Source organism: Tinamus guttatus, unplaced genomic scaffold (assembly GCF_059628265.1).
Source record: "Tinamus guttatus ecotype Peru unplaced genomic scaffold, ASM5962826v1 Tinamus_guttatus_pri_ptg000090l, whole genome shotgun sequence".
Taxonomy (NCBI): domain Eukaryota; kingdom Metazoa; phylum Chordata; class Aves; order Tinamiformes; family Tinamidae; genus Tinamus; species Tinamus guttatus.
The window spans coordinates 1,776,207-1,800,620 of NW_028288624.1; the positions used below are offsets into that span (position 1 = coordinate 1,776,207).

Here is a 24,414-nt window from a genome sequence, read left to right on the forward strand (position 1 = left end):
TGGAAAGAGGGAAATTCTTCTATAGGAAGGGACTTTTTAAAATTATGTGTTAAGTTGGAACACGCAACTCTTTTCACTGCTTTTTGGAGGGGCAGAAAACTTGCAGATATGAGTAAATTAATACCTATATATTCCTACATGGTCATTGTCGTTAACTAAGGATAAAGATGAAAGAAGTTTCTTAACCCATTGGTCAATCATCTTTATTAATATTTATAAAATGCCGTTTATATCTTGGAAAATAATGCAACATCCAGATCTGTCTCGCTGGCTTTTAATCTGTTTAAAGTTGAGGGCCATCAATTTTATACCTCCCAGGTCTATACTTAAGGTTTACCGATTTAATGTGATCTTGATGACAAACTTAATGGAATTGCATATATGGAACAGTACTTTTCCACCATGGTAAAAGTACGAAAAACCTCTGTCTTTCCTGTATTCTTTTAGTTTTTGGCTAGTAAAGCAGTTCTGAGTGCTCTGAGATATTAGTACAGGTGGAGAAAGTCACTGCATTTTTTTCCTCACTTGATCCATTGGCCTAGTTTCGGTCAAAAGTGCCAAGATACAAAGTATGTATATATGAAGCAACTCCTGTATTAATAAATGAACATGGAAAAGTTCCAAATAATCCAGCTGTGGTAGAAAAATATGTACAACTCTTCTTCTTGACAACACCAGTTCTCTAGTGTCTTCTCTCATAGCACATTAAAGTGATTCTGTTGGGGTCGTCATTGAGATATTTTTCCCTAGATGGGTTGTGAAAGCAACCTACTTCTGTCTTTGGACTTCATTTCTGAAAACAAAGAACTTCTCAGTGAGGCCACACTCTGAAAGCTCAAAGTTCAATTCAGAGCCTGGTTTCTCAGAGTCCCGTGTGGGACAGAAGAGTCCAGAAGCAGCGTGTGCCGAGTCACGAGCCAGGCTCTTGTGCCTCTTCCCCCATTTCTAGCTCCCTTCCTCTGCTGTGGACTGACAGGCAGGGTTTCCTCTTGGCCAGGGTACTGGGTAAGGAGACTAGAAAGAGCAGACCCATGGGCATTTTTTGGCAGAATGAATAACTGGCTGGAGGAGAAGGTCAAAGCATCTGATAACGGGAACTTTTATTACTTTCTTCAGTAACTGCAAGAGGTATTAATTTTGACTGTCAAAACAGACTAAAGCAGTATTTAGGAGCTGAAGATTATTCCTTTAAATTATGAAAAGGCTAAAGTTACAGTGATGGATGTTTCGGAGAATGCAAGAGAGGACTAAAGTTATATTTAAATGTGAATCCACTGAAAAGCTGTCATAACATCCCTTACAGTAAAAAGTGAAACTGCTGAGCTGTAAGATTTGTTTTCTGAAGCTATATTTTTGACACATCCTGGATTCTGCTTCTACTGTACTTTTCAGATTAGAGAGTTAAATCTTTTGAAGTTTCACTGTTCAGTAAGTACTGGCACTTGCAATAGTTGTGTTATGAGAAGGGTCCATGTCATCCTGAGTTCTGTCTGGGTCCTGTGGGAGGCTGATGGGTTATGTGAAAGGAGCGTGAACCTCCAAATGGCATCCTGCAGAATTATTGATTTTGAAGAATAGGAAACTAAAATGCACTTTTTCTTCTTAAGAGTCTTTTGGTTCCATCAATGGTTGAATATATATTTATGAAAAGATGCAGTTCAAGTCTCAGCGTCAATGAGATGGCAGTCATAGAATAGGTCGCAATTTCCTCTCCATCATAAAATTAAAAACTGTTTCATTTGCTAAATTCTCTTTTTTCCTTTCTTTTTTACATTTTAAAGGACTATCTTAGGTGATTATGACAAATATACTTCATTTATTTTGGAGATTAATTTGGAGATTTTAATGATGGAGTATATCAGTTGGGTGCATTAATAACAGTTGAATTCATGCTGTCTTACAAGATGCAGTTATGATGGGCATTGGTGGTAAGCTTCTTCCAATTGTAACAGAAAAAGTACCCATGATGGGTATCAGACTGCTGAATAACCCCCAGTAATCTGCACAACTGATTTTTGTGCTGTTTTAAAAACTTTCTTGTAGGACCTAACCTTCTGATTAATGTTTCTTATACTCTCTCTGATGCCATCTTCTTAATAAAATTTCTAATTGTTGATCCCATAGAGGGAAAAACAAATTTTATCGTGTAGAAGCTATCATCTGCTACAGCTGCACTAATAAATTATGCTTCTGGAATATTTAAAGGTTAGATTCTTTCCCCATTAATGACAGTTTTGTTAGTATTTCAGAAGTCAGAATTTTCAAGGATTTGCAAACTTCAAGCTCTATAGCTTTCCCCATCTTCTAAAAAAAACTGAGGCAAAACTTGGCAAGGGAGTGCATAAAAAGCCCTCCTAAGTGTTTTTGATAAAGCAGTTAGGAATGAGTCAGGAGACATCTCATTTAAAGATAATCCATTGATTGAGACGCATTGTTCTGCCAGATATGTTCATGCCAGTATCACTACAGTCCTTTGAATGTTCAAAGCTTGTTATTTTTGAACAAAGGTTGTGAAGAAATCACGGCATTTACATAAGTTTACGTTCTGATATCATTGATTAGATAGTCTCTTCAGAAGAGCACAGTAAAAGTAGATGGAGTCATGATGTGTTTGCTCAGGAAGATAATACTTTTTTTCTGCAGTTCTTTCCAAACTCAGGGCACTTTTAAAGATTTCATGACTACAAACACCTTGGAGCAGAAAGAGACCTTGTTAAAAAGGTGTATGTGTTGTATGTTGCAAAAAATATGGACTTCTAAAAGATACAAAATAATTCTTCAATAAAATGCATGATTTGCCCATTGCTAAAGTTTATATAACTCACCTTTACATGTTTCTGTGCAAATTCCAGGATGCTAAGTACTTTTTTTTCTTTTTTTTCCACTTTCAATTTTAATTATTGCAATCTCAGTGAAACAAATTAGTTAAAACCTTGTCTTGGATATGAGCTGTTTCCATTTTGTAGGACACTCTTCCTGCATTAAACCAGAACTTCTCCTTTCCACAGAATATATTATAAAATAAAAAGCTGGATGATTGGTGAATTCAGCAGAAAGAAAAGGTTTTTTTTTTTTTAAATATTTTTAGCCTTTTAAGTGACAGATTGTCTCTGTTGCTCTGTTTTATAGCAATTGGTTTCCCACTTTATGAAATCTTCCAGGAATAGTCACCAAACTACTCCTACCTCTGTCTTGTACAGATCAGATGATTTTGGAGTAGTAGTAGATTGTAAACTAGCATTTTAAATGATCTCATTCGGGGATTAATCATTTTGACAGAGGAGATTTAAGATGGACTTGATTTAAGTCCATAACATTATGAAGTATATCATAAAGCCGTTTCGGTCTAATTGATTTTCGTGTATTTTAAATATATATATATATATATATGATCGCATTTTTCTGATCAGAAAGTAGTTCTTGCCTTCTGGCAAGAAATAACAGAAACATAGTGAAAAAATCCATTTCTAAAAAGGAGGTATTATAAAACTAAGAAATCCTTTGCTGTGAAAATCAAGTGGAGGAAAACATTTCTGTGCATATTTACTGATACGTATATCTATGATAGGTATGTATATAAGTGTATGTTTAAGTATAAATTTAGTATAAAGGAATTACTTAGGAGACTTTTCATCTCAGTATTTTCATAAAATATGAAAGAGGGCACTTCCATTAGAAAGTTATGCCTTTTCTTTTACTCCTTTTCTGTTTTAGGGATTCTTCCATTTTTATCTCAATCTGAGACTTCTTTTTTTAGGATCTGTTGTCCTTTTGGTCTTGTTCTTCAATTTGTGCTCCCCCAAAGTGTTCTCCTGCACCTGAGATATTTCTCTCCATATTTACCTTTGGGTCCTTTCTCCATGTGGAATAATTCCGGTGTAGAAATCCGACAAGGAAGGAGGCTGTTTCCTTCTTGAATTGCATGGAGAGCTCTGCTACCCCTGACTTTTACAGCTTCTTCCTCTTGGTGGGAAAGACAGAATCAAGGGGCAGTGCACGTTCTACTTTTCCCTTGCTTGATAGAACAAGTGTTTGACCAAAAGACTGAGTAGAAAATACGGTTTTAGGTCATTATTAGAGCTGGACAGGACCAGTGAAATCCTGCTTTTGCAAAAAGTGAAAAACCCTCCCACAGTTTCACACTTTGTAAATATTTTTTGGTTTGTGGCTTGCTCTTTCCACCTCCTGATTAGAGTGGCTGTTGTTGTAAGAATATTTTAATTTGATTTTATTTTCTCCTTCTTCAAAGGCGCAATATCAAACTGTTCTTACCCAGTATTCTTGCACATGAAGCATTTCCTCTTTGTTCTGGTCTAAGAATTACTTTTTTTTTTCCCCCTTGTAATTTTCAGTAATTAAACTGATTAGAATTAAACTGGTGGGGAAACTACATTTGATTACACAGGCAATATAGAGAAAGTGAAATTCATCTAACTAGGTTCCTTTCCAGCCTTTAGGCTTTTAATCGCTAAGTTAATTTCCTAGAGGAATATGGGCTGATTGAAGGAAAAGCTATAATCATTAATTGCAGTAGATTTAATTCATCGGAAATAAAAAGGAAAGACTGCCTGAAATTTCAGTAAAGCGCTGTACTCTTGCAAAGTTATTTATTCCAGTCAGTCTTCTTCCTGTAATAAATTCTGGCAAAATTTTCAGGTGGTTTCTGTCATTTATATATATCAGTAGAAGTGATATTCCTAGGTCAAAGGATTATTAAAGAGATAAATTAAGGAGGCATCTCTTCCTAAAAATCATGAGCATAAGCTTATACTACGTATTTAATATCTGTGCCATGCATTAAGTGGCATGCAGATTTATCATGGATATAAGAATGAGAAAATGTTTGGTGTTCTTATCTCTGTACCTGACACTTCAGAAAAAGGGCGTAGGATGTAGTTCTTCTCCAACTATCCAATGCAACTATTTCTTTGCTGATGTTGTAATAGAATGTGAGATTGTTGTAGTTATTTTCCAAGAGAAAATAGAATTTTCCATGTTCAATATAGGCTTTTTAAAATTGCCATTTAATTTCTTTCTCACTGAGGATTAGGGCATGTGATTAGCCTTCTGGGGCCTGCTGCTAGTAATTGCCACGAGATAAGTCATTTCATAAGGAGCTGGTAAGATGATTCATCACCCTCTTCTCTGAGCAACTCTAGAAACATGCTTTACCTGCCTTACAGCTGTGTTCATACATAGCATAAGATGCCTGTAATATCATTTCATATGCTGGGCACTGTAGTCATATAAACACACTTTGTATTGTGCCTAATTCTGGTTTTATTTTCTCAATACATTTTTCAAAGGTATTCAGCTGCCTCAAAATTCTGTTAGCATCAGAATAATGAACCAGCGTGTTTGCTGTGCACCTATTTATTAGGTTATAGTTTTGTTTCTTGGATATGGAATAAAACATCATGGGTCCATGGGACCTGGAGGCAAAACGTCTGTATGAAAGCCTGGATTTTTTTAAGCTGTTGAATTTACCTGATACATGGAAAGCACAATTAATTGTTAAAATAAAAATGTATTGTGTATCTTTGTTCTAAAAAGTTGCTCTGGATAGCTGGGTTATATATGAGGCAGCAGTTGGGAGAAGGATGCCTGGTTTTAATCTGTTTTCTTTCCTCTATCTGGTCGGAGTGATGGGGTGGCTGCAGTTATTGTGCAGTCAGAATTACCAGCAACGAGGTGATATTTCAAATAAAGTAATGGACTACACGGTAGGCAGAAGAATCACCACCTGCCAGTGCCTCCCTGGCTCCGTTGCCGACTTGGGAAAACTACCTTTCTAAATGTGGTCTTCTGATGGACATCCAAAATACGCATCTCTTCTGGAGAGTTCAGTGAGTAAGCTGGAAGTGCTGGAAGTAGCACTGCATATGATGGTAGCGTGGGTCCTGGTTGATATTGACAACCATGACAAGATTCTGCTAGTGGAATTAGCAGAAAGCAAGTATGGGAAATATTAGAGCTGACCCCTCAGTGCAGAGATGATAAAGTTCATGATTTGTGGCTGTATGTTTCGTTTTCTGCATGGTACGGTCTGTTTCAATACATGCTGTTGCAATAAAACTGCCTATTTACTGCTTTTTTTGATAATAGCTTTAATCATCTTTGTAATTAAGAAATGCTTGTTATTGTGGGATGTGGGGGTGGCCAGGGAGCTGCCATGCAGGCGGTGTTCAGGAAAATACCGAGCAGGGCTGTCGTGTTTGCAAGGCGAGGAGCTCGGCAGGGTGGCTCCAGCCTGACCCTGGCCAAGATAGCTCCGGAGCCCTGGAGAGCTGCAGTCGGAGAGATTAGAAACCCCCCAAGAACCTGACAAGAAAGGAGTGTTGTCCCACACTATCTGCAATCCTGTCAGTCCTCCTGATCACATCGAGGCTCCTGGCTCCGTCACGCCCTGGGAAATATCTGCAGGCCCTTATATCATTTTAATTACTCATGATCTCCCTTTTCTTTAAAGTTCCTGAATGGAGGAGGATTTTCAAGTTTTCAGGGCATGTGAAAATGGTAAAGTAAGAATAAAAAATAATTACTGTTTTTTCCTCACCTCTTTCTTTTTGAACTTAGAGTTTTGTTTCTTCAATTTTAAGACCTATCATGGATTGTGTGTTTCAGGAACAGTAAAGTTGAGAGGATCATCAATGTCTATCTCCCTAGGCAAACTTACTTTTATCATGAAAGGGGCAAATCTGATATCTGTGGTACAGTAAATTGAAGGCTGCATTTTTTTCCTAAGATCTTTCATGGTCTTCTCAAGATGTTTTTACCTTTACCTTTTGAAATATTCAGTTAAGATAAAATATGAGTAGTATATCCGACAGTAATACACAGATAGATTTTAGGACAATGTGTTTATGGAAGGTGTTAAGATGCATGTTCCATATTTTCTTGTAGGTTATTATTCCTAGTTTAATCAAAATATTTAGCTTACTGATTTTTTTTAAATAAAGCAACACATGACTGTTACTGTTACAAAAATATTTAGCCCAAAGGCAATGGTTTAGGCCTATGCTAAGGGTAAAAGTAAAATCAATTCTGTGTTTTTTCTATACATGATCCTGTGTTTCTTCTGTAATCTGGCTCACACTGACCACAGCGGGAGCTGCGGGTCTAATTGCAGACTATATAAAGAAATGGCCATTAGAGAGGTTATATATCATGTTCATATGCAGAGAATGTTACATTCACTCGGTTGGATGTATTTTCAAGTAGACCTTAACTTCCCCACTTTACTTGCAGGCTCTTCAAATCCTGCATGTCTGCGCTAGTTGCTTGCAGGAGCTTATGATTCACTGTTAAAATCTTCCTTCCAGGGTGCTCTTGCAAGAGCAGTGAGTAACACCTTGCATCCTCTAACTGTATGGCAAAATTTACAAGTAAAGTCTTGTCTGCGTAGCTGGAAAAAGCGTGAGGGCTGTTTGGGTAGGGAATTAGGTGCTTTTGTTTTTGTTTTTAACTTAATATTGTTCATGTGTTTTAATTACCTTAGAAAAATGAACAATGAAGGCGGTTACTAGTTTTTCTCTGAACTCTGCTGACTGATGTGAAGCCTAGAGCTGTCACTAGGCCTGGGCTCCCCTCAAATGCCAGGAGGAAAATGGAAGTGCTGTGGGGGGTGCCTGAACCACCATCTCTTTTTTCCTCCATGGTGCCCTTGGGAAAAACATTCTGTTCTGCTGCAAGGCCCCGGTGTCTTCCTTTTAACCATGGACTTTGATTTCATAATGAGCTAAAGTCTTCTCTGTTTTTGAAACCCTAAGATTGAATATTAATACTTTAACACTGAACTATCTTAGTTTCCATTACCTTCTGATTTCTTTTTGGTTTTCATAAGATGTTGTTTTCTTCAAACTTTTTGCAGTTGGACAACACAGAAATTATTTTACTTCTGGGAATCAAACTTTATACGATTGTTTCCTAACAAAGGAAACTGAAATGGATTCTTGTAGCGTTTAATTCTTTAAATAGTGGACCAATGTGAAATGACCAACTAAATAAGTAGATTGTAGGTCCAGGAGTAATAGTAATTTTGAAAAGACTAAAGCAAAGTAAGCACAAAGAACTTGGCTGCTATTTTTCTGTATCCCAGATAATATAATGCAGTACCTTTGGGATATTGAGAAAATGCATGAAATATATAAATTTCACTTCGTATTCGTTAAAAATTACTAACAAAACTGCACTGGTCCCTGTGCTAATAGAACCTAGGACTACCTTTTACCTGGTTTGTGTAGGCTTTTAAATACTGATGATGACTGTACACAAAGAGGTTAGCTATATGCTATGGCACGTTGATTTCCTTTAATGTTACTTTCTGAAACCACACAAATTGTCCGAATTATGAGACAAAGAATTGGCTGCAGTTAACCTGCATATTTTTTTCTCACTATTCTACCCCGAAGTAGTTGCTTTTGCTTTTCATTTCAGCATAGCTACATTTTAAAATAACTTGATGATCTAGAAGGCAACTGTAAGTAGTTGAGCAAACCACAAATTGACACACAAATTGCATGAAATCTCAATTCATAGCCTTCTTTTTAGCATCTGGTAGTCTGTTATAATTCCTTGACTTGTCTTTTGGAGTGAAATTATTCCTGCTTTGTGCATGGCTCCTGTTCGCTATAAAGAATGAGAGGAGCATGAAAAACAGCGTGCTTTCTGAAATGGAGTTCACACAAAATGTGATGATATGTGAATCTGTACTTACTAGCTAGTTTTAGTCTTTTCTAGTTCCTTCCCTTTAAAATTACAGCTTCTGATTCAACAAGTCTGTCATCTTCTCCCTTCCAAGGATGAGATCAGCCTCATAAAACAGGTTCTTCTAAGGGCCCTTTACAAGGTGGCGATGGGAAGTCTTTTGCTTTTGTTTGATTTTCTGTCTTTTCTTTGATTAGGAATAAGGTCTGTCTAGCCAAAAATCATACCATGTTATTGATATAAAGGCTGAAACTCCTGTTTTTCAGAATTTGATGTGAAAATGTTTTGCTGGTTAGAGGCTTGAGATTCTAATGTCTCCTGGTGAATGTTACTGTTTAAAAAGTTCTTCTGCTTTTGGAGTGTTCTTTTAAGTGTCATGCCTTGCTATGGTCTACTATCCATCCAAAAACAACGATGGAAACTTGAATTCACAGGCTATTGTAAATCAATCAATGTATTTCACTGTAAGGGGAAAAACCTGTCATTGTTTCTTCTACTTTGAACATGCACTTCTGATCAACAGCCCAGTGCTTGTTTGGATACAGGTGCTTTTTAAAAATAGTTTTCCTGAGTAAAAGCATATTATAAATTGAGTTGGCACTATATTAGAGGAAGAAAAAAACCTGAAAAGTTATGATAGTTATTGTTTCTGTATGGAATTCAGAATGTTGCAAAGGCAGTTGCCTTGTCAGACCCAGCTCCAAAAGTTTTATTAGTATACTTTTTTTTTTTTTGCTTCATCTCCCTATGAAGTATCCTTTAAAAGCTTGAAAGTGGAGGTAATGACTACTTCACTTACAAAAATGACAGAGCTCAGTTAAAACAACTTGATCCCTATAGAGACTCTGCCAGAGCAAGGAATAGAACAGAAGAGATTGCATAACCCCAATCATCAGCAAAGCCATTCTTATCAGGTCCAGAAAGAAAATCTATACTTTTAATTGCACAAAGCTTCCCATTAGATTTCTCTTAATCTTTAAACCAGAACGAATTTGCAGTAGGAATTTCTCAGTGGCAGCGGGGAGGGGGCCAGCCTGGGCAGGGAGCTCGTGCTCTTTGTCAGCATCCAGCTGCAGGAGGGTGGATTAAATTGCAGCACAACTGGTTAGCATTAGCCCAGACGAGCTAAAGCAGGTAATTGCGAATTGACTAGCTTGGGTGGTGGAAGAAAGGTTTTAAGAGGAGTTTGTGGAAGTGGATTAACTTTTCTACTGAAGTGTTTTTCAGCTTCTTGGATCTCCTTTTGTTTTGCGGAGATTTTAAATGGTAGCTGCAGCGTTCACCTGTGGAGGTGATAAAGGCTGGGAGAAAGGTGAGATGTATGCAGAAATCTGCTGGATGGTGGAGAGCAGTAAAGCAATTTACTGCCATGTGTGCTGTGGAGGTGTTTCTAGCTAGGGCTGTGTGTGTGACAGTCACACTGATGATGGACCAGAGGTGTTTGCAAAAGGCAGGTAGGTGTCTGAAAATGCTAATGGTGGAATGGGCTTAAATACTTCAAGTTGATCCTTTTTCATTGACTTTCTAGATTCCAACCATGCTCCTCTTGGCATTCTTAGGTACTTACGTAACTGCGCAAAACTTGCCTCAAGCCTGGGGTTACCACGTTGTTTTGACTCTCCTGATTGCAGTGACTTTGAGTGCAAGGAAATTCTTCAAGTTAATTACAGGAGTGATTATACTGTACTACACCATGTGTAGCTGTATTTTTTATTATATATACTTTGAAATCATCTTCATAAAGTTTTAAACATTTTCCTGTAAACTGCCACAGTGTGTCTTGTGTAAAAATGGTTTAATGCACAGGGTCTGGTTGCCAGCTCTCATTTCCTCCAGCTTCTATCTGCCTTCTGGAAAAGAGGTCAAACAAAATGCAGTGGCAGGTAAGGATGTCCCAGCAAACATACGGAGAAATGGAGCTTGCCCTTCCATAAATTAACGTGACTCTGTTCATAAGTCGCCTATTAGGATGTTTTATTGATGAGTAAAAATGATGTTTAAGGCCATAGTGTGGATCACATCTTACAATGTTGCTGGCTATAAAGATGTCATCTCAAATAAATTTCTCAATTAGAAAGTATTGACAAAAATATTTAATCTTTTTGCATAAAAATAAGCTCAAACATCTGCTGCCAGAGTCAGACAATATCAAGCAATCTTTTGGAAGTATATTTTTATTATACTGACAGATGCATGGCTGCATGACATAGATGTCAATTTAACTTACTAGTGCCATTAATACTTGACAAAGACATGCTCCCTGAAGAATTTATGTTTTTAAAATGTTGTCAGATAAGTGTATCCCAACCACAAGTAACCAGAGTTATTCAGCTGTGTTGTTAACAAAGCTAAAAGCCTGTTATCTCCAGGGACATCACAGAAGTATGGTATTGGCTTCAGTTTATTTTTTAAAATCCACCAGAATTGACAGGAGAAAAAAAATGTTTTTATTGCATATAAGCATCCATTTAAGCAGTATAACTTTTTTTTTTTTATACTTTTTAAACCCTTTGGGTTAGAGTGTAGGAAGATTTTCAGTTTCATTGGAGGTGAACCTCTTCAGCATTCATTTGCTTTCCACAAAATTTTAAATAATCCTACTTTTTGGCAAGGATGTTGTAAAGAGAACACTGAAGAAAATGTCAGGATGCCAGACATCTGACAATTCTGCCAGAATTTTTGGCCTGTATGTTGAGCCAAAAAATATTGGGAAGGCATATGACTTAACTTATTAAGAAAGCTGAAATGTAAAACATTCATATCCAGTTCTTACTTATCAAGTATATTTGTTATCCAAATTTGTAATTTTAGAAACTGGATATTTCGTTGCTGGTATTTTGTGATGGGAAACCAAGTTTACCCTAAATTCTTCTCTCAAGTCTTCCGGCACTTCCCCTAAAGTGTTTTGGAGAGGAATTTGGTTTCCTAGAGCAAGACATGAGCTTGCTGGGTAGGAGAGACTCGTGGAGTTTTTGTTTTTAGTAGTGCTATGCTGGTGCTGGGTGAAATAGAATTAAAAATCCAGTTCTTTGAGGTGCTGAGACAAGTAAAGTCTGGCATTTTCTGGTTGAATGCAAGGTCATAAACATCTCATTAAGGGCCAAATCATTAAGCTCAGTGGATGGGTACAGGTGTGGAGTGGGTTGTTTTTTTTTTTGTTGTTGTTTCTTTTGAATCAGTGCTGTCCTTAGAGATGAGCCTCGACTTTGTAGAAATGCTGTTTACTTCAAATAATTCTTCAATACTTTAAGGCTGATCTGCCTCGCACTCTGGAGGTTGGTACTCCTTTTACATTGCAGATGTGCAGGGTCTCCTGTGCTGCAATTTATCTCACCCTGCAGCCAGTTTTAAAATACACCATGGGAATTTCTCCAAAAATGTTCCTGTTGTCCTCCTTGAAGCCTATGATGTGAACTGGCTCAGGTGGATGTAATTATAGATGGGCTCTTGCTTCTGCTGCACCTTGCAAGTGACTGTGATAGCGAAGTGAGGTGTTTTGAATGAAGCCTGACACACTATCATCAGGAAGGTACGTTAGTCATGGCTGTCTGACCATTTTATGTCATAACTCTTCTTAGCTTAAGTCAATACATATTAAAGTTATATTTTTCAAGTCTATTTTTACTGGATTTTGTGCAGGAATCTGTTATAGACTGCAATTTTTAAGGCCATAATTCTAGGCAAGTCAGGCAGATCAGCTTGAAAGGATATCACGGGGAATGAAGTGAGGCATGAGAAGTCTTTACTTCTCACTTGGGGCTACTCCTACTTGTTTGGTTTCCTGTGCCTTGGTAACGAAGTAGTCTTCCTTTCTTCCCCCCCTGTCGCTCCATTTTATATGACTTCAGAATCTTCAGCTCTACAATAGAGACATGAAGCTGAGTCTGGCCATGAGGGCTTTACTGTTTGCCCAAAGATGTTGCTTGTCATGTGTGCCGCTTATATGGAGCTGTGCATACATGCAGGGTAATGGTGCAACCTGGACAGCAGTGACCATGTGGACTGCATCAGGTTTTGGAGAGTGCCACAGGTGATGGCCCCTACCTAGATAATCCAACTCCCACAGGAGGAGTTCGTTTCAAGGTGTTTTGCTAGGCCTAGCATTTTGGGAGCACTGAGGGATAAAATTCAAGTGTGGATTAACACTGGGGGCCTGGGAAGAGAGGCCATGTTTCCTCCTGCGTGATGTGGTGTGATGAGATGAGAACTGTGTGGCTGGGCCGACCTGCCCTCTGAGTCCAGATGAACTGCAGTGCCTCACAGCCGAAGGGGAACATGGCAGCGTTGAGGGCTCTGGCCAGAAATCACTGTCCTGGTGGTGCAAAGTGGCAAGTTGTTGCCTTGACGGTAAGGTTTCCCCAAAGTGGAGTATAGTTCACTGAACCTTTTGGGTATAATCTAAAAAATCAAAAATAGTAGCTCTTGATTTTTGAGTGAGACATTATCTTTCTGGAAACAATATTGCAAATACCATTCAGTCATGGCCTTTCCTGGCATCATAGGAAAGTGTTTTGATATTTCTTCTGTTATGTAAGCATAATGCTTTGGGTTTTTTTTTAAGTCTATAAATTATTACTGCATTTCAAATAGCTTTAATAGATGCACTGCAGCCAAAAATCTGTTTGAAATGTTGTTGCTGTTTCTATAGAGAACTGTGTGATGCTGACTTGTATTACATGTCATTAACATTTATAAAAATATTGGAAAGGTGAACATTGTTGGAAAACTTTAATGAGAGAAACATAATTCTCTGAGAAGCCAGCAAATGAGAGGTTACAATGGGAATGTTGGCTGGATATCAGAAGAAATGTTTTACAGCAGTGGAAACTTTTCTAATAGCAAAATTTAGCAGACTTTAGATACATCCCTCAAAAGTAGTATCTGAAATCCTAGAATTTGACTTGTCATTGAAAAACAAGAATAGAAATTACAGGTTCATCCTACCATGTCAGAAAATAGTAATGGTGAATGGCAGATTCATGGCATTAGATAACATTGCTGTTATTTTCTTCTGATCTTTGGAAGCTGCTGTAAAAATTTCTGTTCATTTTTAGTTTGTCTTTAATACTGAATTTCAGTGAGGGCAAAAGCAGATAAATACTGAGAAATTGAAGTTCAGTGGCACTCTGCAGTTTGTCTGCCCACATATTCATTACTATTATTATTGCATCTTTTCAAAGGCAGTTTCTGTATGGCAATATTTGCTCTCTCATTTTTGTTGTGCAGTAGAACAACAAAGTAGGTACCATGGTGATGTGTTAGCAAAATAATTGATTAATAGGGTGGTCAATGTGTGAAAGTTAATGGAGAATCTTGAGCTGAATGAGCAGTTTCAATAGCCAAAAGGGAGATGACAAACCAACCCAACCAGTCCTAGGCTGTATAATCCATGGAGTTTAGTTTGCTTTATTTTGAAAGGTATGGTCAGTTATACTGGATATACAGGAGCATATTTTTTCCTTTACAAAAAGCTAGAGTTGCTGCTTGAGTTGCTGTAAAGATGGTACTATTAAGGGTATATGATGCTCATTGATCCTAGGTAGGCTTTTTTGGTTATAACTTTTGCTTGCCAGTTAAGACGGCTTCAGTGCAGGGTCAGGGCAAGTGGGCTGCAAAGGAAGTGGATGTTAAAGGTGAACAAGGGAAACCAAAGTGACCATTTGTCAAAAAAAAAAAAAAAAAAAAAAAAAGTAGAAGTCTCCCCCCCAAAAGGGGTGGGGGGAAGCAGCAGGGAATTTGCTCTTTAAAACTTTTTAATTAGAAAGCAGGAGGAGGTCATAGAAACAACAACTTCTTACAGTAAGAAGTTTGGATGCTAGAAGAAGCATATTCTGTGTATCTTACCATCTGCTTTAGTCCTTGAGGAGTTTGCTCCCTTACTTCTCCTTCCCTCATCTGCAAGCCCTACAAAAGAGCAGTGACCACCCTTCTTCCCAGTGGTTTTAGGTTTCCAGTTGCATTATCATATGAAGGGAATTTGTTCCCTACATGGCTAAAGGATGACTCTTCATTCAAGGCAAGTTTAGAAGCTTTGGCTTTTCTTCCCTTTTTGTTGAAGCTGTGGCAGGGAAGTGTTTGGTGAGAGTCCAGTTGCACTGGCTTACCTTGAATGGCCATCTTGGATCACTGTATGCTGAAAGTTGCTTTCCATAAATGATTTATCTCTTTTTGACATGGATAGCTGGTGGATGTGTTACAGAAGTAATTAAGCATACTAACTTAATAGAAAATAATGATAAAACTCCCTTTGATTTCAGTGGGCTCACCATCGTCCTTAAAGGTTCCTGGCTTAGAAAATGAGCAGATCTAGTCATAAGGTGCCTCAAAGACTTTAAGTTTCTCTAAAATGAAAGATGGTTTCTTTCCTTTGTTAATCAGAAAGAAATATTGTTTATAGAACTATAAATTCAAGATTACAATTTCAAGAACTATTCAACACGTAAAGCTTTTGCTTTTTATTTATTGATTGCATAGATTCAAATATATTGCAAAATATTGTAAAGGTAAAGACTATGCCTAGAATTTGCTTAAATAGAAAGGTTGTGTTTATTCTAAGTGTTCTTGGTTAAGTGCGGAGTAACAAAGTCTCTGAAACAACAAAAATGGAAAACCCTATGTCATATTTCTCCTGGGTTTTAGATCCACATATGTTTAGGAAACTCAGTGCTAATGATTCTCCTTTTCTTTCTTACAGCTAATTCCAGCCTTCTTGGAGGTGGAGGAGGTAAGTCTTTGCTTAATGCTGCCTTTACTCTTAAATGTATGCGAAATATATGCTGAAGAAATGTAGAGCTTAGTTGTTTATAAAACAACATGTGGCATGTCCAAAGGATGGAAATGTAAAAATACTAGATGGGAAAAGTCATCTCGATTATCCTGCTTATGTGCAGTCCGGACATGAGGTTTGTGCATGTCCTTGAATCTAGCTTCCCTGTGGTTTCTATTCACCCTGGTCTTTATAGGGGGCTGACTGAAAACATAACCAACTGAACAGCGTCACCTTATATTGCTTCTCAATAATTAGGACTTGTACTTAAGTTACTTCAATATATGTTCACTTGCTTTTCTAAAATTATATGTTAAAAAGATGAATATAAAGCTAAAAATCATTTTAGTAAATTAATGAGGCTTTTGCTTTCAAGATTGTTTTTTCTTTTTAGCTGGGCTTTTACTCCTTTGTGTTTGCTGGAAGAATCAAGTTAGATTTTGTTACAAATCTCCTGTGCGTTACCGCACAGATGCTACCAAAATACCTGCAGAGCAGACAAAGAAGTAGGTGTGCATAGAGTGAGTCTTGTTTGACAATGTTTGCTGTTTTCTTCAAGTAGATTGGTGCCACTTTGCTTTCTGTGACACCATAGTACTGCCACCGTGGCGGCTTACTTGAGTGTTAACAATTCGGGGGGAAAAAAAAAAATGCAGTATTAGATTTCACTTTTCTGTTCCTTGCCCTGCCTCCCAGAGGTGTGCGGAAAATCTCGCTGTCAAGAACTGAATGTCCAAAAAGGAGACAGAGGAGTCCTAAAACTTTATTCGAATAAAGGGAGAGTCCACCGGGCATATCCCTGTGGGGTCTCTCAAAATGCTGGGGGACGCAGCCCCCCCTTTTATCCTAATTTCCCGACCGAGGGACGCCCTCTCCTTTTCCCCATTGGCCAAGGTACTCAGAAGTTACAGCCTTCCCGGCCCGCCTACACTGAACTCCGGCCTCCCGCCATCTGTTCTCACCTGAGCTCACCAACTCCTTTGTCCCCCTTGCTGAAGAATGTGGGGCAATTGCCCTATTTCCCTCCTTTGTAAAGGCCCCATCTCCTTGCAGATGACTCTTTTTGTCCTTCTGGGCTCATGGCTCCACTCAGTCTCCCCTCCCTTTGTCCTGCTCTTCAGCCAAACTGTGGAGAAACCCCCTTATTGATGAATACAGAAACTTGAGCATTCCGCCAAACTGTGGAAAAACCCCCTTATTGATGAATACAGAAACTTGAGCATTCCGCTCAGAGGGAAGGGAAGGAGCTCAGTCCTGTGGATTTCACAATGTAGTAGCAGTGCGGGCAGCTACTAATCTTTCTTCCTGGCTAGAGTTAAAAGGACTTGAAGATCAGAGCTTACATATGCAAGGGTAAAGGAAAGGGCCCTGTGAAAATATAGAAGATTGCCCTAGCTTGTGAGACTGAGGATAATCAGTCAAGGCTCTTGTTTTAACAGCCTTAACAGAATAAGCAGCTATTATCTGTGGGCCACGAGCAGGGGATTGTCACTTGAAAAGGTGCTTCACGACTGTAGGGAGACATTTAAATAAAAACTGTTTGTGTTTCTTAGTGAGGTATCTGGTCATTAAAGTACAGAGAAGCCTTTCCTGATAATCCTGTTGGATTAATCTATTTCTTCTGATTTGTCAGCTGTTTGTGGTGTACCAAATTTTTCTTTGTTTAAAGTATAATCCTTCAGAAGGTAATCCTTTACTAGTGATTCGTGTACCTATGAAGCCATTGTTGTACCTTGGCTTGAGTACTTATTCTCAGCTGGTAATTAAAAAAAAAATGCAAATATTCAAATTCCAATTCCCCCATTGTAACTACAAGTCAGGCAGCTACATGATTCAAAAACTGATTTTTGTGACTATATCTGACCATGTTTTGCCTGGTAATCATAGAAAGGGAAGGATGCTTGTTCAAAGAAGATAAAGCGTTTTGAAATAGTTTTCCGAGGGAATAGAAAAACAAGCTAATGAGGTCTCCGATACAGAAGCAAGCAGCATTCCTCGCAACCACTGTCCCATCTGGAGATCCAGAACCAGAGCCAAATTGTTCTCTGCCACTGAAAGTATCTTTCTGAATGGAAAATTGTGGGTGTGGTTTTTTTTTTTTTATTTATCTTACTCAATTCTTTAATACTTGGTCTGATTTTTTTCCTGGAAGAGTATCTGTGAAGTCAAATTGTTTACAGCAGTCACTAATTCCTTCTCCTGGCATTTGTCTTGTTTGAGCACCTATTTTTCTTTTGCCACTGCTTTGGTTCAGTCTGCTTGCGGAATGACAAAACATGTGATGAAGCAGCTCTCACAGATGTTTTATCCAAATCCTTTAATCTCCAGTGGAGGGATAATCCTGTATCCCCTTGCTTGAGGTAGAAGTAAAATAACCAAATAGACTATTGTGTAGCTTAGAGTGTGACTGATAGCAAAGGCAACAGTTTAGTAGTAAGCACTGTGAGGTGACAGTGGGCCACCCTCAGTCAGGTTTCCCTCTTATTCCAAGTCTCTTTGACTATAAAGTAGACCAATTTTATGGTTTCCATGTCTCTTAAAGAAAAATCCTGAAAAGAGAAGCATCTTTTTCAGTGTACTTCCTGCTGAGAGTTTAACTGTGAGATCCCAGCCATGGGATGCTTGAGCCACAGTCCTTGAGAAGGTGTATCGACCATGCTCTTTTAGACAAGAGCAGCAAAAAGACCCTTTTTTAGGTAGGAGTTAACTTGGAGAAGCAGGAAAAAAGGACTCCCAGGACTCCAAGAACTCAGCTTTTGTGCTTGTGACTGATTTGCCTCTGAGCATTAGAAGAGAAGGAAACCATGATCTGTTGCATAGAATCAGTATCTCTTGGGAAACTAATCTGTTATTGGGAATGTTCATTTTTATATAAAAGAGAAAAACTAATTTTTAGTTTTGGAACTTGAAAATCTAAATATGCTTTTCCCTGCTCCAGAAGTAAGTGGCAGCATTACTCTGTGTGAAAGATTAGTAGTGAATTATTAGAACTTTATTATATATGTAAACACAGTCATCTTTGATTGCAGATGCTGAATATTTATGATAATGTGTAATACCAGTATAGTTTCTCCATTAATGGAATTCAGATCTCTTCAGTAATGCCTGTTAATTAAATCTCACTGTCACTGTTGGGGGTATGAGTACGTGTCTCTGTTTTGCAGAAAATGAAAAACAGAAATTCCAAGTTACAAGTTCATGTAAAAGTTTTTGTGCTTTTTGAACTGCATTTGAGCTATCTGTCACTCTTAAATGTCAAAGTAAATCGGTTTCCAAATTTGAGATGCCTATTTTAATTTTTATGACTCTTCCAAATGCTGAGATAAAAGTGAAAGATATCAGAAACATTTTTTTTACACAACTATTTAATCATCAAATCAAGAAATCTACAATGGAGTCTTCTAAGACTATTTAGTTAAATATAAATGTCTAAGGTTTCTTTCTGAATTTCAATTAACTCTGAAGCTTCCTAGATTTTATTATGAGTTTGCTATGTAAGCTTTTTTCTTTCTTTACAATTTTTAATAGCTTATTTTTAATTGGGAGAAATAGGTGTAGATTTAACAGATATTCAACATCTCAGTGCACCAGTTAGGTGGTACAGAGCAGAATGACTTGTACATCACGTTATTTGTTCCATTATGCAGTGTATAAGTGGAAGTGTTTAGGAAATTTACTTGCAATTTGAGGCTAAAACACTCTTAGTTTGAGAGAAAGAGATCCCTTCCTAAGATGTATCATTACTTTTAGCCGTTCAGAAGTTGAAATCCCCTATTTTGCGTGACATTTTTTTCTTTACATTTATAATGTATTACAAGTATGTGACTCATGTATTTGGTCCATTAAAGCAAAGTGAGCAAGATCCAAGTATTTTCCCCTGCATTACTGTTCTGGACAGTCTGCTTTTTTTGTCCTTCCTCCTTCCCTCCCTTCTTCCTTTCCCCCACTACCTCTTTCCCAGTTGTTAACTCTGAGGTTTATTTTTTCCTTTACTTTATTTGCTGAATGTAATCAAGTTCTTATTGCCCAGTAATTTCTGGATTGCCTTTCTTAGAGCGTGAATTGAGGGTATAAATAAAATAGCAAACTAGGTGGTGGTGGTTTTATTCTTTTCCTTTTTTCCTTTTTCTTTTTTTCCCTTTGAAAGATTTCATTGCCTGTGTTGTTCATAGAGGTGGAAAAGGAAGCATCTTGGATTAGTGTGTCATCTTATGAATATCATTTTTGTTAGCCGTGTACTTGAAAGTGATAATTTGCATTTACGAACTGGGAGAGAAGACAGACTATATTAGCAAAATAATCTTCTAGTAGCATTCTTTGGACCCAGCTTAAATAAGTTGCTCTGAGAAGTCTGTCTGACTTGCTGTCTTCCTGTATCTCTTTTTTTTGCCAGTGTAGCTTTGCTTCTCTGAGGGCTTAAAAAATGTATATAGGTATAATTGGGAAAGCATATCTTAAGTGTAGACCCTTTCTTTCCAGTTTGTCAAGATGCAGCTTGGTAGACATGTCATTTAAGAACTGCCATGGTACAGAGGACTGGTATTCCCTTCGTATGAAATTGGGGATGCTCTGCAGGTGTTGGCCAAGCTCTGCTTTGAAAAGGGCAGTTTGGTTGCCCTCTTGGCTGGCCTTTTCCTCTGTTGCACTGTAATCATGGCAAGAGCAAACTTTGCTTTCTCCTTTTGCAAAGAAATGAACACTGACTGAATTATCTCCAGGAAAACTGGTCTATCAGGAGAGAAGTTGGCAGTGTTTGTGGCCTCTTTTTTTTTTTTTTTTTTTCTTTTTTTTTTTTTTTTCCGAGGCTGAGCACAAAGTCTCCCACCAGAGGAGAGCATTTGGGGAGCATTTTGCTGTGTATCTATGTATATGTCTCCTCTTGGGCAAGGATAAAGCTTTAGTATCACAGCTATGACCCAGGTTACTGGTCACTTCCAGTCAGCTTCTCTTCCACTGATTATTATTATTATTCCTATTGACTGACTAGTAGCTTGACACCGCCTTCTTTGGCAGATGAGTAATTATGAGCTCTGGAAATGAAAATTGTACAAGAGAACTGGAGTATGATGACTGTAGTAATGTATGTGAATGCTTTACAGAGACCAGATTCATGCAAGTTTTCAGTTGTGTAACAGGGAGAAGAGAAGTCTGCTTGATCCTGAGCCAGGATGACATCCTCTGGGTTTGGATTTCAGAGGGCTTGAGCTTCATATTAACATAATTTAAATACAAGTCAAGCTAAGGTTTAAATCCACAGTTCAAATTTGTGCATGAAGTGCACATAACATCAATATATCCCTTGAGAGAAGGAGAAAAAGGAGAAAGGAACACAGGCAAGATCCCTCCATGCAAGAAAATAAGCAATATTATTCTGTATTTTGTATGTCAGTTTGTTGGCATTTCCCTGTATAGCGTCAAAAAAAAATTGTCATATTGAGTTGTGCTTGCAACAAATGACTTAATGGAACAAATGTGCTACTTTGTGGATTTCAGCTAGCTTCAAAAGCCTGCTTGCTTGGTACACTGCATGATCGTAGTTTAAATAATTAGATAATAGATGTGAAGGTGCAAAAATTCTCCTAGAAAATTCTCCTAGCAGAACCGATAATTTAAGGCCAGTGGCCTCTAGCCTTTGTTGCTAATAAGTCTCTCTTTGTTTAAAGCTGTCTGTTGCCGTTCTGTCGGATTTTTTGTTTCCTAAAGAGTTTAGTTCTTTTTACTACTTGTATGTTGTTCCTTTTTATCTTTTTAAACAGGTTGTGTTTGAGGGCTGTGGTATCCATCACTAGGACAGAATACCAACCAATTAAGATTTTAATATTCATACATGTATGCGTCTTTCTGTACTGCTGCAATAGCAGATCAGGCACTTGATACGTCATTCACTCAGGGTAGAGTGCAACCTTTTCAAGATATTTGATTCAGGATCAATTCATATTTATAAGTTTTTTTTGTTGATTTTTGGCTAAAGAAAATGAATTTTTCAGGAATTTAACCTGCTTTATAGAATATAAAAATTGCTGTATTAAGTAGGTCTCTCTGTATAGGTTAGTTATTCTTGAAAATACTTTTTTTTTTTTTCTTTTTGTTCTTGAAATCTAGGTATATGTGTTTGCCTTGTGCTTTCTGAAATTGCAGTGGATATTTATGTGCGTTTTACTTCCAGTTTAATTAAAACTGGGCAGGGGGTGATTTTGTACTGCAGCTGGAGATATAGCAATGATGGGTATATAAATAAATAAGCCTAATTTATTTCAACACCCTCCTCCCTCATCCCACACTCCCTTTTTATGGAGTTTCCATGATGGTACTTAAAAATGTATCTGCTATTTTGAAGCTGCAATTTCTGTTTAAATGTGATGTGTAGCTTGCTCTTTGGCTAGGTAGGTTGATACTTTACTTCATTCGCCCTCTTCCCCCAGTTATTACACTTGCTTATGGTAATGGGTAATAATTGTAAACTGGAAGTCTCTAGAAGGATTTTTAAGTATTTTAGTTGTATGTTCCCTAATTACATGTTGTTAATTACACTTTGCCAGCAGTTACTTAAATAGCAAAACATTTTTTTGCCCCACAGGAGCTGACATAGATAAGACAGATGGGATGTTAAATTTCATGTTTCATGGCATGTACCTATACACTGTTTTTTTCCTTTAATGATAGATTTTAAAAATGTGTCCAGCCAAAGAATGGAAACATGACTGTACAAATGTAGTGTAAAATATAATGTGTGCAGATTACATAGATTTGCTCGTTTTAGTTCTCGTTTTTGATTTTGCTGCTGTCTTAAGTGGGCATTGGAAAGTGGAAGTACATGATTTACCCATCAGCTGCTGGATATGTTGAAACCATAACACTCTGAGCCTCTGCTTAATTACAAGACTTGTTTCCTAGTCTGGAGGACTTGGATCTCCCATAAACTGCTGCATTGATTTCCTGTTTTCTGTTCTTTTCAGATAATTGCTTTCTTCCCTACCTACAACTAAAAAATAAAAAGGAACATGTTTTCTTCCTTTACATATATTTGTGGTGTTTGTATATAGAAATACAGATATAGTTTTCACACCTATATATATGTGCATACATATACATACAGGTTTATTTGACTAGAGTAGGTCAAGATCATTGCCAGCAGAAGCCTTCAGAACTGGAAGTAAAATCTGTTTCAAACCAAACTCTTCAAGATACTCTTATAGGAAGAGTTTTGGAAATGGAAATATATTTCCATCTGCATCCTGACATCTTCCTAGAAATCTAGGCTCTGTGTGTACATGGGGGGGGGGGTGTGTGTGTGTGTATGTATGTATATATATACATACATACACACACACACACAAAATACCAAGTCAAGATATGCCTTTAATTCATGATCATTGAGATTTTAAGGTGCTCATGACAAAAATCTGAGCAGAAAAGGCAGGCAATTGTGGAAATAAAGTATTTCTTACACATGTGCACAGTCTAGTTGGAGGCTTGTAGCTAGCGGTGTCCCCCAGAGGTCAGTCCTTGGTCCAGTCCTGTTCAATTTATTCATCAATGACCTGGATGAAGGCACAGAGTGCTCCCTCAGCAAGTTTGCTGATGATACCAAACTGGGAGGAATAGCTGATACCCCAGAGGGCTGTGCTGCCATCCAGAGGGACCTGGACAGACTGGACAACTGGGCGGTGAAAAACCTCATGCAATTCAACAAGGCCAAGTGCAAGGTTCTCCACCTGGGAGGAATAACCCCAGACACCAGTACAGGCTGGGGACTGACCTTCTGGAGAGCAGCTCTGCAGAGAAAGACCTGGGTGTCGTGGTGGATGATAAGTTGACCATGTGCCCTTGTGGCCAAGAAGGCAAATGGGATCCTGGGGCGCATTAAGAAGAGAGTCTCCAGCAGGTGATCCTGCCCCTCTACTCAGCCCTGGTGAGGCCACATCTGGAGTATTGTGTCCAGTTCTGGGCTCCAGAGTACAAGAGGGATGTGGAGCTGCTGGAGAGAGTCCAGCGCAGGGCTACAAGGATGATCAGGGGCCTGGAACATCTGCCCTAGGAGGAGAGGCTGAGGGAGCTGGGCCTGTTCAGCCTGGAGAAGAGAAGGCTGAGAGGTGATCTAATCAGTGTCTATAAGTACCTCAAGGGAGGGAGTGAAGAGGATGGTGCTGGCCTCTTTTCAGTGGTGGCCACTGATAGAACTAGAGGAAATGGCCGGAAACCAAAGCATCAAAAGTTCCACAGGAACTTAAGGAAAAATTTCTTAACAGTGAGGGTGACAGAGCACTGGAACAGGCTGCCCAGAGAGGTTATGGAGTCTCCTTCTCTGGACATCTTCAAAACCCACTTGGATGCAGTCCTGTGGCACATGCTCTAGGTGACCCTGTGTGTGCAGGGTGGTTGGGCTAGATGATCTCTAGAGGTCCCTTCCAACCTTAAGCATTCTATGATTCTTTTGTGTTATATGGCAAAGCTTCAAATCCGATTGGAAGATCAGAAGCCTTCCTTAATCTGCAAATATCATATGTATGATAATTCACAATATGTTTTTTTTACTTGAATTGTACGTCTGCTCTAACAATTATGAATCACTTTTCATGTGTAGACAAATGTATGTCTTTTAAAGGTCATTTAAATGTGATGTTTGTGGATATACCTAGGTGCATATTTCTAGTGATATATTTTATGAAGCTGGAGAATGAATGCAACATGCAGCCATTATATGATGTTTTATAGTTTGTCCCAGATGTGCCAAGTTTTTCAAATGCTTCTATGTACTTTCCATATAGCAACATCTATATAAAGCAAAGGCTTCACTGCAGAAAATACTTTTTCATTTTTTCTCTTTTTTGGTTTTTAATTTGACGATGCTGTGCAAGCATCTTAGGATATTCCTCCCCTTCCTCCCCACTCTTTCCCCTCCCCTCCCCACCCTGTTGAAAGTGGAGAGCACAGCTTCTGGG

General features: G+C 38.2%; 1 protein-coding gene across 1 annotated transcript in view; it reads left to right on the forward strand.

The window, feature by feature from the left end:
• Positions 1–24,414, forward strand: part of MACROD2 (mono-ADP ribosylhydrolase 2) — a 751,315-nt gene that overhangs the window by 153,889 nt on the left and 573,012 nt on the right. The window contains exon 4 of the mRNA XM_088520560.1: positions 15,401–15,430. Within this exon, the coding sequence (XP_088376686.1) occupies positions 15,401–15,430 (30 nt within the window). The remainder of the gene's footprint in view (positions 1–15,400; positions 15,431–24,414) is intronic.